This window comes from Trachemys scripta, chromosome 7 (assembly GCF_013100865.1).
Source record: "Trachemys scripta elegans isolate TJP31775 chromosome 7, CAS_Tse_1.0, whole genome shotgun sequence".
Taxonomy (NCBI): domain Eukaryota; kingdom Metazoa; phylum Chordata; order Testudines; family Emydidae; genus Trachemys; species Trachemys scripta.
In genome coordinates, this window is record NC_048304.1 from 72930927 (window position 1) to 72944873 (window position 13947).

Here is a 13947-nt window from a genome sequence, read left to right on the forward strand (position 1 = left end):
ACACAAAAAATATAACTGACTGAAAACCAACGTAGACAAATATTGTTGTATACTCTAGCAATATGTTGTCTTCAGAAGGCCTGGTGATTTCTAGTATGATTTAGTATAGAATTCCTCCTTACATTTGAGTTTACCTTACTTAATGGAATGTAAAATCTATTTCACTCAGCAGTTGGCTTAGCATTTTCCTCAGATATGATTAACTTGTTCATGTTGAACTACCGCTGCCTAACAGGAGTTCTAAACAGAAGAAAATGCATGCATTTATCCTAATATATGAAAGGATTTGCATCTATCAATATGATTGATAAGTTTAGTCTGATCTCAAATGCATTGGGGTGGGCGATTTAGTTTTCCAATTAAACTGTCACTGAAGTTTACTAAATTCATTTACTGTCTTTTTCAGGGCTTATTTCATTACCATCAGTGATGGAATGATGTGATATATGTTACTTTATACAGGAAACAGGTTTTTAAACTAAAATTAGTCTTGATTTTTTGGAAAAATTACCTTAAAAGTGGTATTTCCTTTTCAGTTGGAAGATTAATGAAAAGCTTCCTATACTTGCTTGAATTTACTTACATATCCACAATAGGACCTGATCCTGAAAGATGCTGAATGCTTCAATTCCCACTGAAGTAAAATGGAAACTGAGGTTTCCCAGTACCTTTCCCAGTAGGGCCTATACAGTACATATGTACACCTGCTAAAGATTAATTACAAGGCATAGAAATTAATGAAAAACCTGCCATGTTTATTTAAAAAAAAAAAAAAAAAAAAGAGTTGCAGCTAAAGATAGCGGTAGCAGGAAAGGTATACCAATAATGTAGAGTATCATCAGAATTCAATGTTTACTTGGTTTCTAGATGGGGCTAGGATCTGATCCATAATAAAGCAAGAGACTTCCCTCTCCAGTGTTTGATTGAAAATAGAAACTTAAGTTGGATACACATTTAGAAGAGAAAAAATTAATCCAGAATTTGGTCATGAATTAGAAACTGCGGGCAGGGGTGGGGGAGGATGGGGAAGAGAAGGAAATAATATCAGTATTAACCATCAATCTATAGAAATATGAGGTACTGTACTTTTTTTTGTTTGTTTCTTTAAAATCATAGGGTAGACTAGATTCATTACAGCTAACCAATCTTAAATATAAATTGCAGGAAATATTGGTAGTGGTAACTTTTTAGTTCTGGCCTTAGAATTTTTGAAAAACATTATTGGGAAGATTTGGACAGACCTATTAGTTTCCATTTAGAAAATTAAAAAATGTATGCCAAGACAGAAACCATTTTCCAACAAGCATTCTATCTGGCATGCTTAAACTTTAATCTTACTATTGCAAAATATGAAGGATACCTATTATGAAACGATACTGCAATTAAACAAGATGTCCCCTTCAAAGGAGTTGCTGATGCTGCAAGAACTATGGGAAAGCATAACTCCAACATTAATGAAATGGCTGTAAATAATGGGCCTTAGAAGTTACTGGCCTTGTTGAGTTCTCTTCTAATTTTCTCAGGAACAAACTGATCAAGAAAACGTCTGAAGTGAAATGCATCGATAGCAACAATTTCAGTGCAGCGCCTCTGCCATTCATCCCTACATTGGGAAAAGGAGGACAGCAAAATTTTGTGTAGTCAATAATATATCATCAAAGAAACAATTCCAAGAATTGAAGTGTGACTCAAAGCTTTATAACTCATTCAGCAGGTTAACTCCTTCAGTAAGCTAAGCTACAATTACCTGTTCTGAAATGCAAACATGGTGGAGATAATAGCACCACGTTACCTCGCACTGATGTGAAAATACATTCATTATGTCCGCGAAGCACTGATATCATGCTGATGAAGGCCATAAAAAAGCCCTTTCAATGTGTTACAGATATTTTTGTACTGCAGACTCATAACTACACTGTAGAAGTTATGAGAGTATAAAATGGAGTCATAAATAGCTGTGGTTTTTGGCACCTAACAAGGTAATGCTCAGCAGTGAAACAGTAAAATCAACTGTCATCTGATTTCAGAGTTAGCACCCTTTCTGAATAGATGCAATTTATGCCTCTCAGAACTACTGTTGCAAGCTGTACAGGCTAAGGAAGACAATACTGTTACAGTTTGCACCTGGTTCCTCTTTGAAAGGTTTTCTTTGGAACCATAACAGCTTTAAATTAATGAATAATTAGTTTATTACCTTAAACTATCCTTTTGCAAAGAACAGATTCTGTAGTAAATGGCCCCTGCCATAAAATATATGGGCCTTTTCTATAACAAAGCACCTACATGCTTTCTAGCAGTTTTTAAAAACCCAATTGGTCAGATCTGTAAAAGAGAAGCTAAAAAGTGTCCCTGAGAGCCGCAGTTCAACATTCATGATAGTTTCCTTACTCTTTTTTCAGAAATAAAGGCTAAGCTTTAATGGTAAAAATGATCTCAACTACTCAACAGTGAATGCATTACCTTGGGGTATCATCTTCATGGCTTCTCGCCCATCGGTATGTTTCTGCATAGCCTGTATAGTCACTGTACTGCTCAGTACCTGAAATAAATCATTTGTCACGTTACACACGCAATTTGCAGATTTTTCTCTTCTTAATACATCACCTCCTCCAAGGAGTCTTCACTCCTCTGAATATATGTGCAACTTATGTTAGTACTAATGGGAGCTCCATATGAACATTACGAGGCAAACCAAACCCTATGTAATCTAGATGAGTCTCTTTTCCACAGGGGGTAGTAAGTGTCCAACACAGGCAGTCACACCTGCAAGTCTCTTTTACCTGTGTCCACAAGTCCTAACATACATTTAACTACCTGCAGTTCTCAACCTCCCCAGTCCAGAGTGAAATTCAACAGGAAAGATACCAGGCTGATGGCTAAGGATGCAGATCTTGGGAGTAGCAAGTTAGTTTTTGGGGGGGGGGGCGGGGGGGGGGAGGAATGGAAGGACATGAGTTTTTCCAATAAACTATTTTTCCTTCAAGTTTTTACTGGTAAATGTCTATTTAACAAAGAGATCAGATGCCTTACTGACAGGGCTTTTTTTGTTTGAGACACAAATAAAGAAAATTAGCTTGCAAAATTTAGTAGAGAGAAAAGACTGAGAAAAGTGTCTGGTTAGCATTACTGTAATGCACTGACAGCGTTATTATAAGGAAGGGAGCTGTCATGATCAACACAGAAGACCAAAATAAGGGAGCATCATCTCTGTCACTTTTCTCTGTGATGGACACAGAATAGTTAACTGTTCTTTCATACAAGCAAGAATATTTTCCCAAATTTTAATAATCGGACAATGATTTCTAATCTATATTGTTCAAAAAGTCATAAATTCCATGTCAAACTTTTCTTTATATATATATATATAAAAAAAAACAAGGTTTAACATATTAGAACCCATTTATATATAGTTCAACTCCTTAACATTACATGAATTATTAATTCATTTAGACCAGGACCTACATGGGCAGTAGGTTCACAGGTACATAGACATTGAAACAAGTTGACTTGCATACATATTACAATGACAATAAAATACTCCGCTATTCAGAATACGTATTAAGCACCATTCACTGAAAGACTGGAATATACCCCTAATGAAGGAAACACAATAAGAGGAGGAAAATGAGATCTTAGGCCTGGTCTACACTGGGAGGGGGGTGGGGTGGGAAATCAACCTAAAATATGCAACTTCAACTACAAGAATAGCGTAGCTGCAGTCGACGTATCTTAGTTTGACTTACCTCACGTCCTCACGGTGCAGAGTCGATTGCCGCGGCTCCCCCGTCGACTTTGCTTCCGCCTCTCGCCAAGCTGGAGTTCAGCAGTCGACAGGAGAGCGATCAGGGATTGATTTATTGTGTCTACACTACACGTGATAAATCGATCCCCGATATATCAATCGCTACCCGGTGGGTAGTGTAGACGTATCCCCAGAGAGAAGTACATTTTCACAGGGCAACATACATTTCTCTGAAAGAAAGTCTAGAAAATGCATGAAGGTGTAAGGGCCAGAATGAAGCAATTATTATTGCCCTGTGCCAGGAGTGGTGCAGAGCTGCATCACCCCAACAGGAGCCTTGGGCATCTAGACTGCACACCTTAAAATCAATACATCTGGTCTAGGGCTGTCTTTCACTGGATGTTTGTCATCTTGGACCTCAGAGACCCCTGACTGCTACTCCTGCTATGCCCTTACCCCCACTTGCACTCTGAGGGCACGTCTTCACTAGTAACGTTAAAGCGCTCCCAGCATTCAATGGCTTCCTCTTCCACACTGCCTGGTTGCCAGCAGGGGGTCACTGACAGCATAGAAGGGAGAGTTTCCCTGCTGTCAGTTCTGGCGCCTGGCCCCACCTCAGCTCAGAGCAGCTGGGAGCAAATTACAGAAAAAGTCCGTCTGAGACCCTCAGTCTGGAACTGGAGCATACTCATTTCACTCTGGGGAGAAGGCAAATAAGCAGTCCAGATAGCAGACAAGACACCCTCTGCAAAATTTCAAATCACTGCTCCAAAGCATGGGGGCATTACAGCCTTTCAAGAAAAGGTCTCAAGAATTTTTTTTAACACGTGCAAAACAACATTTTTTCCTGGCTACTTTCTCTAAAATGACAATCTTTTTGGCCAAACTTTTTCAAAAAATCAGCCTGAGACAGACACCCCCATGGAAAATTTCAGCCCAAATGGTTAAAGTTTGTCAAAGTTATAAGCAATTGAACTGGGTCTTATAACGGTAAATGTTGGACAATCTTTATAATAGCCAGTATTACTAGCCCCGCCTATAATAAAGCCACAGAAAATGAGATTACTAAGTAAACTGTAGTCCTCTATGCAGTTAGGTACATCAATTCACACTTGAGTACTTCCTTATATGAACCTAGACCAGGGGTGGGCAAATGTTTTGGCCCAAGGGCCACATCTGGGTATGAAAATTGTATGGCAGGCCACGAATGCTCACGAAATTGGGGGTTGGGGTGCTGGGGGGGGTGAGGGCTCCGGCGGGGGGGGGGGGGGTGGGGGGGGCGGGGGAGGGGCTGGGCATGAGGGGTTGGGGGTGCAGGAGGGTGCTCTAGGATGGGACTGAGGAGTTCGGAGGGCGGAAGGGGGATGAGAGCTTGGGCAGAGGGTTGAGGCATGGGAGGGGGTCAGGGGTGCAGGCTCTGGGCAGCGCTTACCTCAAGCAGTGGCATGTCCCCCTCCAGCTCCTACACAAAGGTGCAGCCAGGCGGCTCTGCGTGCTGCCTCATCAGCAGGCCCCACCCCTGCAGCTCCCTTTGGCTGTGGTTCCCGGCCAATGGGCGCTGCGGGGGTGGCAATTAGGACGGGGGCAGCGTGCTGATCCTCCTGGCTGCCCCTACGTGTAGGAGCCAGAGGGGGGACATGCCGCTGCTTCTGTGAGCCGTGCGGAGCAGGGCAAGCCCCTGACCCCGCTCCCCGGCTGGCGCTTGAGGCCAGATTGAAACATCTGGAGGGCCAGATGTGGCCCCCGGGCTGTAGTTTGCCCACCCCTGACCTACATTGTGATCCATCCATACACCCCAACATAAATAGAGCCCGGCAAATCCGCAGATATCCACTTTATATCTGCAGATGGATGGATGCGGATCCACATTTTATATCTAAAGCCCTGCAAATCTGCAGATATCTGCTTTATATCCTCAGATGTCCTCCTCTGTGGACGCAGATATCTGCGGATCATTTTTGTGAATCACGGATCAGATGCAGATACAAATTTTGTATCCGCGCAGGGGTCTATTCATAAGTACATTGTATGGCAATCAAGCCCACAATCCTGCCAAGCACTGAACCCTGCCCCCCAAATAAATTAGCCCCTTTCCTCCCCACACACACACACTTAGAGGTACTACCTCCTCTCTTTCATTGGGCCATGCAAGTCCATAATGTGGGAGCACAAAGCACCCCTGACTTCTGTCGCCTCGGTGCCTCCAGCTCCAGCTGTGGAAGGTGCCCTTTCTGGCTGAGTATACGGCTTCAGTGACCCCTCACTGTCATAGCTCTATTCAGGGAGAAATGACTCACCTCTGGCTTCACAAAGATTGTGAAGAGCACAGCAAGCCACAGTAATGAGGACAGTACTGATGACACTGTAGACACCGCCAACAAATTTTAATCTGCCTGATGCACATTCAACCATCATTCTACACCTGCTGAGAGTGTAATTAAACTGTATTGCCAAGGCCTCTGAAATCAGGGTATGGTTTCATAAGCCAAGGAAAATGAGGGTGCATGAGGTCCCCCACAATCATGGTGGGGACAGTGACCCCATTTATGACAATGTCATTTGTTGAAAATAGTGTCCCAGACTGTCCATCTATAGTGTCTATAGACTCCCAATCGGTGAAAAACTCAGGCATCATGAACGTTTCCAGTGCACCCACGTTGACATTCATAAATCAGCTTCTGTGGTCCACCAGTGCCTGCATAACAATGGAATAGTCCCCTTTCTGATTCATGTACTATGTGCTCCTTGACGAGGACAAACAATAGGTACATGAGTCCCATCAATGGCCCCGGAGCAGTTAGGAAACCCAATAGTCTCAAAGCTAGCAAATACTTCAGGAATATTTTTAAGGCCTGCCACCTTGGGGTAAACCACATGCCTGATTGCCTCAGAAATCACCATCACCATTTTACCCACAGTCAACTTTCCAACACCAAACTGGTTGGCAACAGGCCTGTAGCAGTCTGGAGTAGCCAGCTTCTAGATAGTTATAGTGACCCACTTCTGGACTGGCCAGGGTGACCTCATTCATGTCTCTTTATGCTGGAGGGAGGCAAGCCACTCACAAATCTCCAAGAATGTTGCTTTCTTCATGTGAAAGCTCTGGACCCACTGCTGGTCATCCCAGGTCTGCACGACAACGTGATCCCTACAGTCTGTGCTTATGGCCCTGCGCTAGAAGCAGCAGTCTATGTAGGGGGCATCAGCGGCTATGCCAAGTGTATAGAGCAGCATAATGGAGTGCGAGTCTGCCATGCCAGGGTACTCCCCCTCCTCCATCATGGAATCAGTCAGGTACCTTTGATGGGTCAGAAAATGCTGTCAAAACGTCAACAAGTGCCTCACGGAAGCTTTGCCCATTTCTTGGCACATGAGTGAAAGCGCAAGCAAGAGACGTTCTTCAAAAGGCACCTCCTCCATGTTACTGGCTCTTAGCTGGGAGCATACAGACCAAAATCACTCCTCAGCAGGCTGTGTTGGTAGGCTGTTCAAACATCCTGTAACATGCAGGGTAGGCAGTAAAGTTTTCCCATAGCGCATCACGGTGCTAGAGAAGTCACAATTCAGGAGAACACTAGGGACTCTGGGATACGATTGGTTTGACTCGGGTGTGCGTACTGTAGCGTGGATGCCAGAGCCCCAGGGTCAAGCCTGGGTTTGAAAGTCTTAACTCAGGTTTAAGAATCAGCATAGACGCTCAGGCCCAGGAGTTTCTCCCACAGGTCAGCTAACTCAAGTCCCATTAACCCTACGCTTACACTGAAGTTTAGACAGCTCTTAAGAGTACGCGTACCATTAAAAACACTAAGAGTCACAAATGCAAGTGAATCTGGCACAGACAGTGCATTCAGTCATTCATATACACACAAATGCACACAGAAAAGACATAGCTGTGTACAGTTTATAAAGTATTAAATACAAAAGACAAACCTTATTTTGAAACATACAGACTATCAGCTTTCAATACAGGCTCTTCTTGACTCGCTTAAAATTGATATTTATTGATATGCCTGGGGAAAATGTCTGCACAAACAACAAGAAAAGCAAATGAGAGCTGACAGCTCTCTGTCAGGACAGCCTAGGAAACCTTCAACTTCGAGAAGAACATGTTCCCTTCAGGTATAGCAGTTAGAAGGAAAGCACTGGGTTATCAGGAATGAGAAACTATACCATATCAGGATGATTTAAAGAGTATAGAAATATTAGTTTTGTTTTTTAAATGGTCATTTTCATTTGCTTTTTATGAAAATGCAACTTCTGATGACCAAAGTATGAAGAGATGAATTAATCATCAAGAGGCTCACAGAAATCACACAAAATTTAAACTCATGTCCCAGAAACCCAGCATTAATGAAAACCATTGATTTTCATAAATGAAACTCTGGAAGGATATCAGACAAAAATTATTACTTGACAGGCAGTAGTCTCGCCTGTGACTCTCAGGCTTCCAAGCTGAGGTTGGAAAAAGAATCGGATCTGCAAACATTTCTGGAGAATTTCAGAGGCTACTTTATCTTCTGCCCTATTTTTTGGGTTAATTGATTAGCGTTTCCAACATCTGAATTCAAATGAAAGTATACATAATAGCACACTGCAGAACACTAGGGAAAACAACAAGCAGAGAAATGCAGGAGGCTAATTTGCCATTTACAAAGCAGAAAACAACCAAGAAAACGAGAGCAAAGAAAGAAACAAAACATGTAGGCAGAGTGCCAAGATTCAGAGGACAAGCTACAAAATAAGAGGAAGGTGGTGCTTATAAAAAAGAGAAAAAAAGAGATACAATACAGTAGCAAAGAATATTTCTTTAGCACTTCTATGAATTACAGAAGTCGAGGAAAACTCTGCTTGCCATATGCTAGAGCCTCTAAAAAGAATTGTGTAGGTTACTAGAAACAACATAAGGACTCAGGATCTTACTATTCTTAAGATCTAGCCATGTAAATTAAATCACTGAGCTATAGTGGGAGGAGGAAAAGGGCATTGCCCCACCTTTCTTTCCCATAGTGTCTGAATGGAAAAGGATAGAACATCATACCCTCTGAGGGAAGAAGGTTAGTACCACTCGTAACCAGTAAAGCAGCAGAATAAGCAGCCTGTTTTTACTTTGGTTGAACATACTTGGTCTCACATGGTAAAGAGGCTGAATTCAGAGTATCAGGACTTGTTCACAATCTGAGTAGAAACCATAGTCTGTTAGCAGCAATCGTGGTATATAAGCCAAACAAGAAAACATAGTAGAAATATCTCACGGGAATCTCTAGCATTCCCTCTAACATTTCTGTAGGCAGACAATTCTCTGTGTGTTGAAGAACTACTTCGTTTGCATGACCAGTTTCATATTCATTACAGTGATGATCTCAACCAGATGTTGCACAATCAGAACAAATTTAATTTCTTTCCAATTTCTCAGACTCTTCTGCAAATTTGAGTAGCACAGTTACATCCATTAGGCCACTGCGTCAAGATGCATCATAAAAAAAATGTAATTTATCAGGAAGATAGTGGCATACAGTGCAGACTTGCCTAAGAACCAAGATGGAAGAACGCCAGGGATCAAATGAGGATGATGAAATGGCCATTTCCATTAAGGGAGCAGAACATCACAGATATTAATTAGGAGGCACTATAATAAAGTAAAGAGGATTGAAAAAAAAATTGGGAGAATACTGGCTGAATGAAAAAGTCACACTTGTTTGACCCTAGCAACAAATGCTTGCATTTTTGAAGGTGAATGGCTAGCTGCCCCAACATTTTGTTTACTGTATCCAGAGATGTAGACTTCTCTTGAGAGGACTCTTTCTTTACGATCTCTTTTAGTAACCTTAACCTGGAAGAGCTAACCCTTTCCGGAGGGGAAGTAATTTAGTGCTTTAATCTGGTTAGTGCGGAACACAGGGCATTTGATTGAGAATCTGAAACTCATATCACCTTACAGCAAATGTGTTACGGCACATGAACTATATTCCTGAAGATATTTGCCTACTGACACAACTATATATAAGATAATCAAATTTAAAATGAGTAACAAAACAAAGCTTCAGAGTACAACAGAACCTGAAAAATGGACATTGTACTAAACTATCTTTTGTAGGAGTACATTCTTTCATTAAGCATTCTTTCAGAGGGTTTTATCAAATATGTATTTAGATGTATTATAAACTGATAAAAAAATGTATCACCTCTGGTCTGAATTAAAATTAAAGGGAAGCTGGGTTCCAGTAAACTGTAGACCCCTCACACAAACTTTGATTTCTTCTCTGCCCAAAAGAGATTCTTCCTTCCTTCCCCATCCCCAGATCCCCGACAGACTCATCTTCTACTCCTGAGCTGCCAGTCTACTTTTCCAATGATGCAGATCACCCAAGCCATCAGTTGAGCACATCAATATTGTGGGAAACCCTACATAGCTCAAAGCCCCAGCTCAGCCTTCCTTCAACTCTTTGGGGCTCAGAAACCTGATTTAATCCATCCTGGTTTGGTGCTAGAAACTGTATTAACATGAGTAACAGTAAACTCCAAATTCTAAAAGGTGTAAGATTGCACATTTCTGTAAACAGCCTCAAAACAACATATTCCAGGCACTGTGCAGACCTGAGCATATCCTGTCTAAGTAACTTGCAAAATCAACAGTCTGAGAAGGACTTCTTGGATTGCCTGGTCTTGCTCTGCTCTTTGTGTTGATTGATTTTTTTCTTTTTGTGGTGACTATAAGCCAATTTCTTTCTTCAGACTGAGTTTTCAATCTCCCACTTTAATCAGGTTAAATGTAGCTGATTCCAGGAAGGAATTGGAAAACTGTTTTTTGACAAAATAGAAGTATTTGCTAATGGTAACTGATTGTGGCTTTTACTTACTGACTCTTCTTTGCAGTGCTCTTTAGTTAAATCTTAAAAATAGCCATGGAGACTGTTTAGGAGTCTCCAGAGACCGGTGTGTAATAAATGAGTTTTATTTCTCTTGTAGGCCCGCTGTTGGCCACTTTTTTAGTAGCTCATTCACAAAAATATTCTATGATGTATACTGGCCTTTTTCTCTGGAAATGCACAATGTGTTTTTTTAAAAACACATGCACTATGGTACCATTTTTAAACTTCAACTTGAAATATAAACCTAAGTGAAATATTTTCAAATCCACATTCAAATTTAAAAAAAAATTAAAAACATTGCAAACTATTAGTTCATTTTGTTTCCACTGCTCTGTCTCATACAGTGACAGATGAAGAAATCTGAGATTAGGCCATAAAAAAGAAATAGTAGTAGGAAAAAATATTGCAGGCTATAGATAGTTTGGTCTCTCCTACCAGTAATAATAAAAGCTGCATTATATTTAGTCCATGTCTGAGGCCTGGTCCACCTCCCTGTGAAGTCAATGGGAGCTGTTCAACAGACTTTAGTATGAACCGAGACCCTAAATTAATAACTTAAGTATAAATATTCTCCTTTTATCCCTGATATCTTGGCCAATACAAATTTGGGAAACTATATTCCTGTATAGTTTTAGATCTATTTATGTATTCATATTGTGTTCTTCACAGGTATATTTAATCCAGAAAAACAGTTAACTCTTAAAGTCCTTTCCTAAATTGTTGCATACATTTCTGTGTGCTATTAGAACAACTCTGCAAACATTAAAACAGCTGTAATTTTCCAGCCCAGATGTAGCAGCACTTCAAATGACAGATGAAGTGAGGAGTGCTTTTAAAGTCAGTGAAGTGCTTTGGACTCCTTCAGGATGAATGTTACAATTTCACTAAAAATATAAAGGCTTAATATGTAAAACACACAAGTTGTTAACAATCTGCATATCAGTTAATCATAGAATACCAGGGTTGCAAGGGACCTCAAGAGGTCATCTAGTCCAGTGGTTCTCAAACTTTTGTACTGGTGACCCCACTCTGAGCTAGCCTCTGAGCATGACCCCGCTTATAAATGAAAAACACTTTTTTATATATTTAAAAGCATTAAAAATGCTCGATGCAAAGTGGGGTTTGGGGTGGAGGCTGACAGATGTGACCCCCCCCCTCCATGTCATACCCTGGCGACCCCCTGAGGGGTCCCGCCCCCTGATCTAGTCCAACCTCCTGCTCAAAGCAGGACCAATCCCCAACTAAATCATCTCAACCAGGGCTTTGTCAAGCCTGACCTTAAAAATCTCTAAGGAAGGAGATTCCACCACCTCCCTAGGTAAACCATTCCAGTGCTTCACCACCCTCCTAGTGAAAAAGTTTTTCCTAATATCCAACCTAAACCTCCCCCACTGCAACTTGAGACCATTACTCCTTGTTCTGTCATCTGCTACCTCTGAGAACAGTCTAGATCAATCCTCTTTGGAACCCCCTTTCAGGTAGTTGAAAGCAGCTATCAAATCCCCCCTCATTCTTCTCTTCTGCAGACTAAATAATCCCAGTTCCCTCAGTCTCTCCTCATAAGTCATGTGCTCCAGCCCCCTAATCATTTTTGTTGCCCTCCGCTGGACTCTTTCCAATTTTTCCATATCCTCCTTGTAGTGTGGGGCCCAAAACTGGACACAGTACTCCAGATGAGGCCTCACCAATGCCGAATAGAGGGGAATGATCACATCCTTCAATCTCCTGGCAACGCTCCTACTTATACAGCCCAAAATGCCGTTAGCCTTCTTGGCAACAAGGGCACACTGTTGACTCATACGTTGAATCCTATGGATCGCCTAGATATGCTAATAATGGAACCATCCTGATAAGAGCCACTCTATTTTTGACCACAATACTAACAACCAAAAAAAGAGACTACCTCCAAAAGAAGCCATTTCACGTTTTACACTGGGCTCACTGATTTACTAAGATGGAACTTTGTGAGCACAGTGAATATTGTGTACATAACTGTGCAGTGCAGACATCTCCAATAACTACTAACTTCAATATCAAATCTTAGAATTTTAATTCAAGAAACCCACAGTAAACTGAGACATTATGTAGACTGAGTATTAATGTAGGTATTATAGCCAAGTTACAGCAGACCCTAAGAGGAATTTACAATCAGACCATTAGACTCAAAAGAGGTTTGCTTTTACTATAAAGCCTGTTCCTGAGTTATTTGAAGTCAGTGCGATTTTTAGCATAAACTCACACTGGAACATAATTAGGCAATTAATCTCTTATCACAATAATTACTCATTTGAGAACGGTCTACAAAGAGAAATATCAACAAACAGCATTGCAGTGAGTGTGAAGACTAGGAGATAGGTACACAGGACGTTTTTAAAATTTGTAATCTAAAAGAAAAATGGCATGAATAAATCAGGGTATGTATATGACTGTTGACAGTGCTTCAGCTTCTATGATAACAACAAAGAGTCTGGTGACACCTTAAAGACTAGATACAGACTAACACGGCTACCCCCTGATACTTGACAGCTTCTATGATGTTGGAGATGTCAATTGAAATTTCTTGGCACTACACTGATTCCATATATAATAGGAAGATAAGTATTTGAAACTTTCTGCACAGAGTTAACAAAGACTAACCTGTGATTATAAGACATTCATTGTGGTCCAGGACTTCAGTGATGAGCCGAGATACTATCAGCTCTGGATTGATTAAAAAACGAATTTCTTCTTGTACCAGTCCTGCACCAGTGACGCCACCTCCAACAAAACGATTTGCAAAATCAACCTAGTAGAAAAAATGTCCTAGATGATTACAGAATAGGCAAACATCTTTACATCCTTTCTTTAATAAGATAAATAAATGCAGCGTGAGATTCATCTTTCTGTTCAGCCTTTGTTTTGTTTGCCCACTTGCATTTAGAAATGCAACTAGCAGGACTGAGCCACCTTGCCCTCACTGCATATTAAGTGGTGGGGACCTTTGTCCAGCTTGAGAAAGAAAGTGAGTTGCCCCTGTTTAATTGCAAAGGTGGCTTGTCCAGCAGGCTGATAGGAAAGAGGTTGTTGCCCTCATAAAGATGCCTCGCCCCCCGGTTACCTTCTTCATCTAAGAAGCAGAAAGCAGCTAGTAGATCATGTCGGGTGGGGGTTTATTATTTGACAAAATGCTCACAGCCCAAGATTCTTAAAAGGAACACTTTCTTTCCAGACACTTATTGGAGTAAAATATAGTTGTTGTTTCCATTTTTACATCCCTTTACAATTTTCCCATTCTATATTTTACAGAAGTTAGAAAAATTACACATTTTTACACATTTGGCCATCAGCTGCATGTCC

General features: G+C 41.1%; 1 protein-coding gene across 5 annotated transcripts in view; it reads right to left on the reverse strand.

The window, feature by feature from the left end:
• PARG (poly(ADP-ribose) glycohydrolase) overlaps positions 1-13947 on the reverse strand; it is a 133449-nt gene that overhangs the window by 12672 nt on the left and 106830 nt on the right. For all 5 annotated transcript variants that reach the window (XM_034777229.1, XM_034777228.1, XM_034777226.1 and 2 more), the window contains 3 exons: positions 13249-13396; positions 2461-2539; positions 1495-1603 (listed from right to left, as the gene is read on the reverse strand). In XM_034777229.1, coding sequence (XP_034633120.1) covers positions 1495-1603; positions 2461-2539; positions 13249-13396 — 336 coding nt within the window. The remainder of the gene's footprint in view (positions 1-1494; positions 1604-2460; positions 2540-13248; positions 13397-13947) is intronic.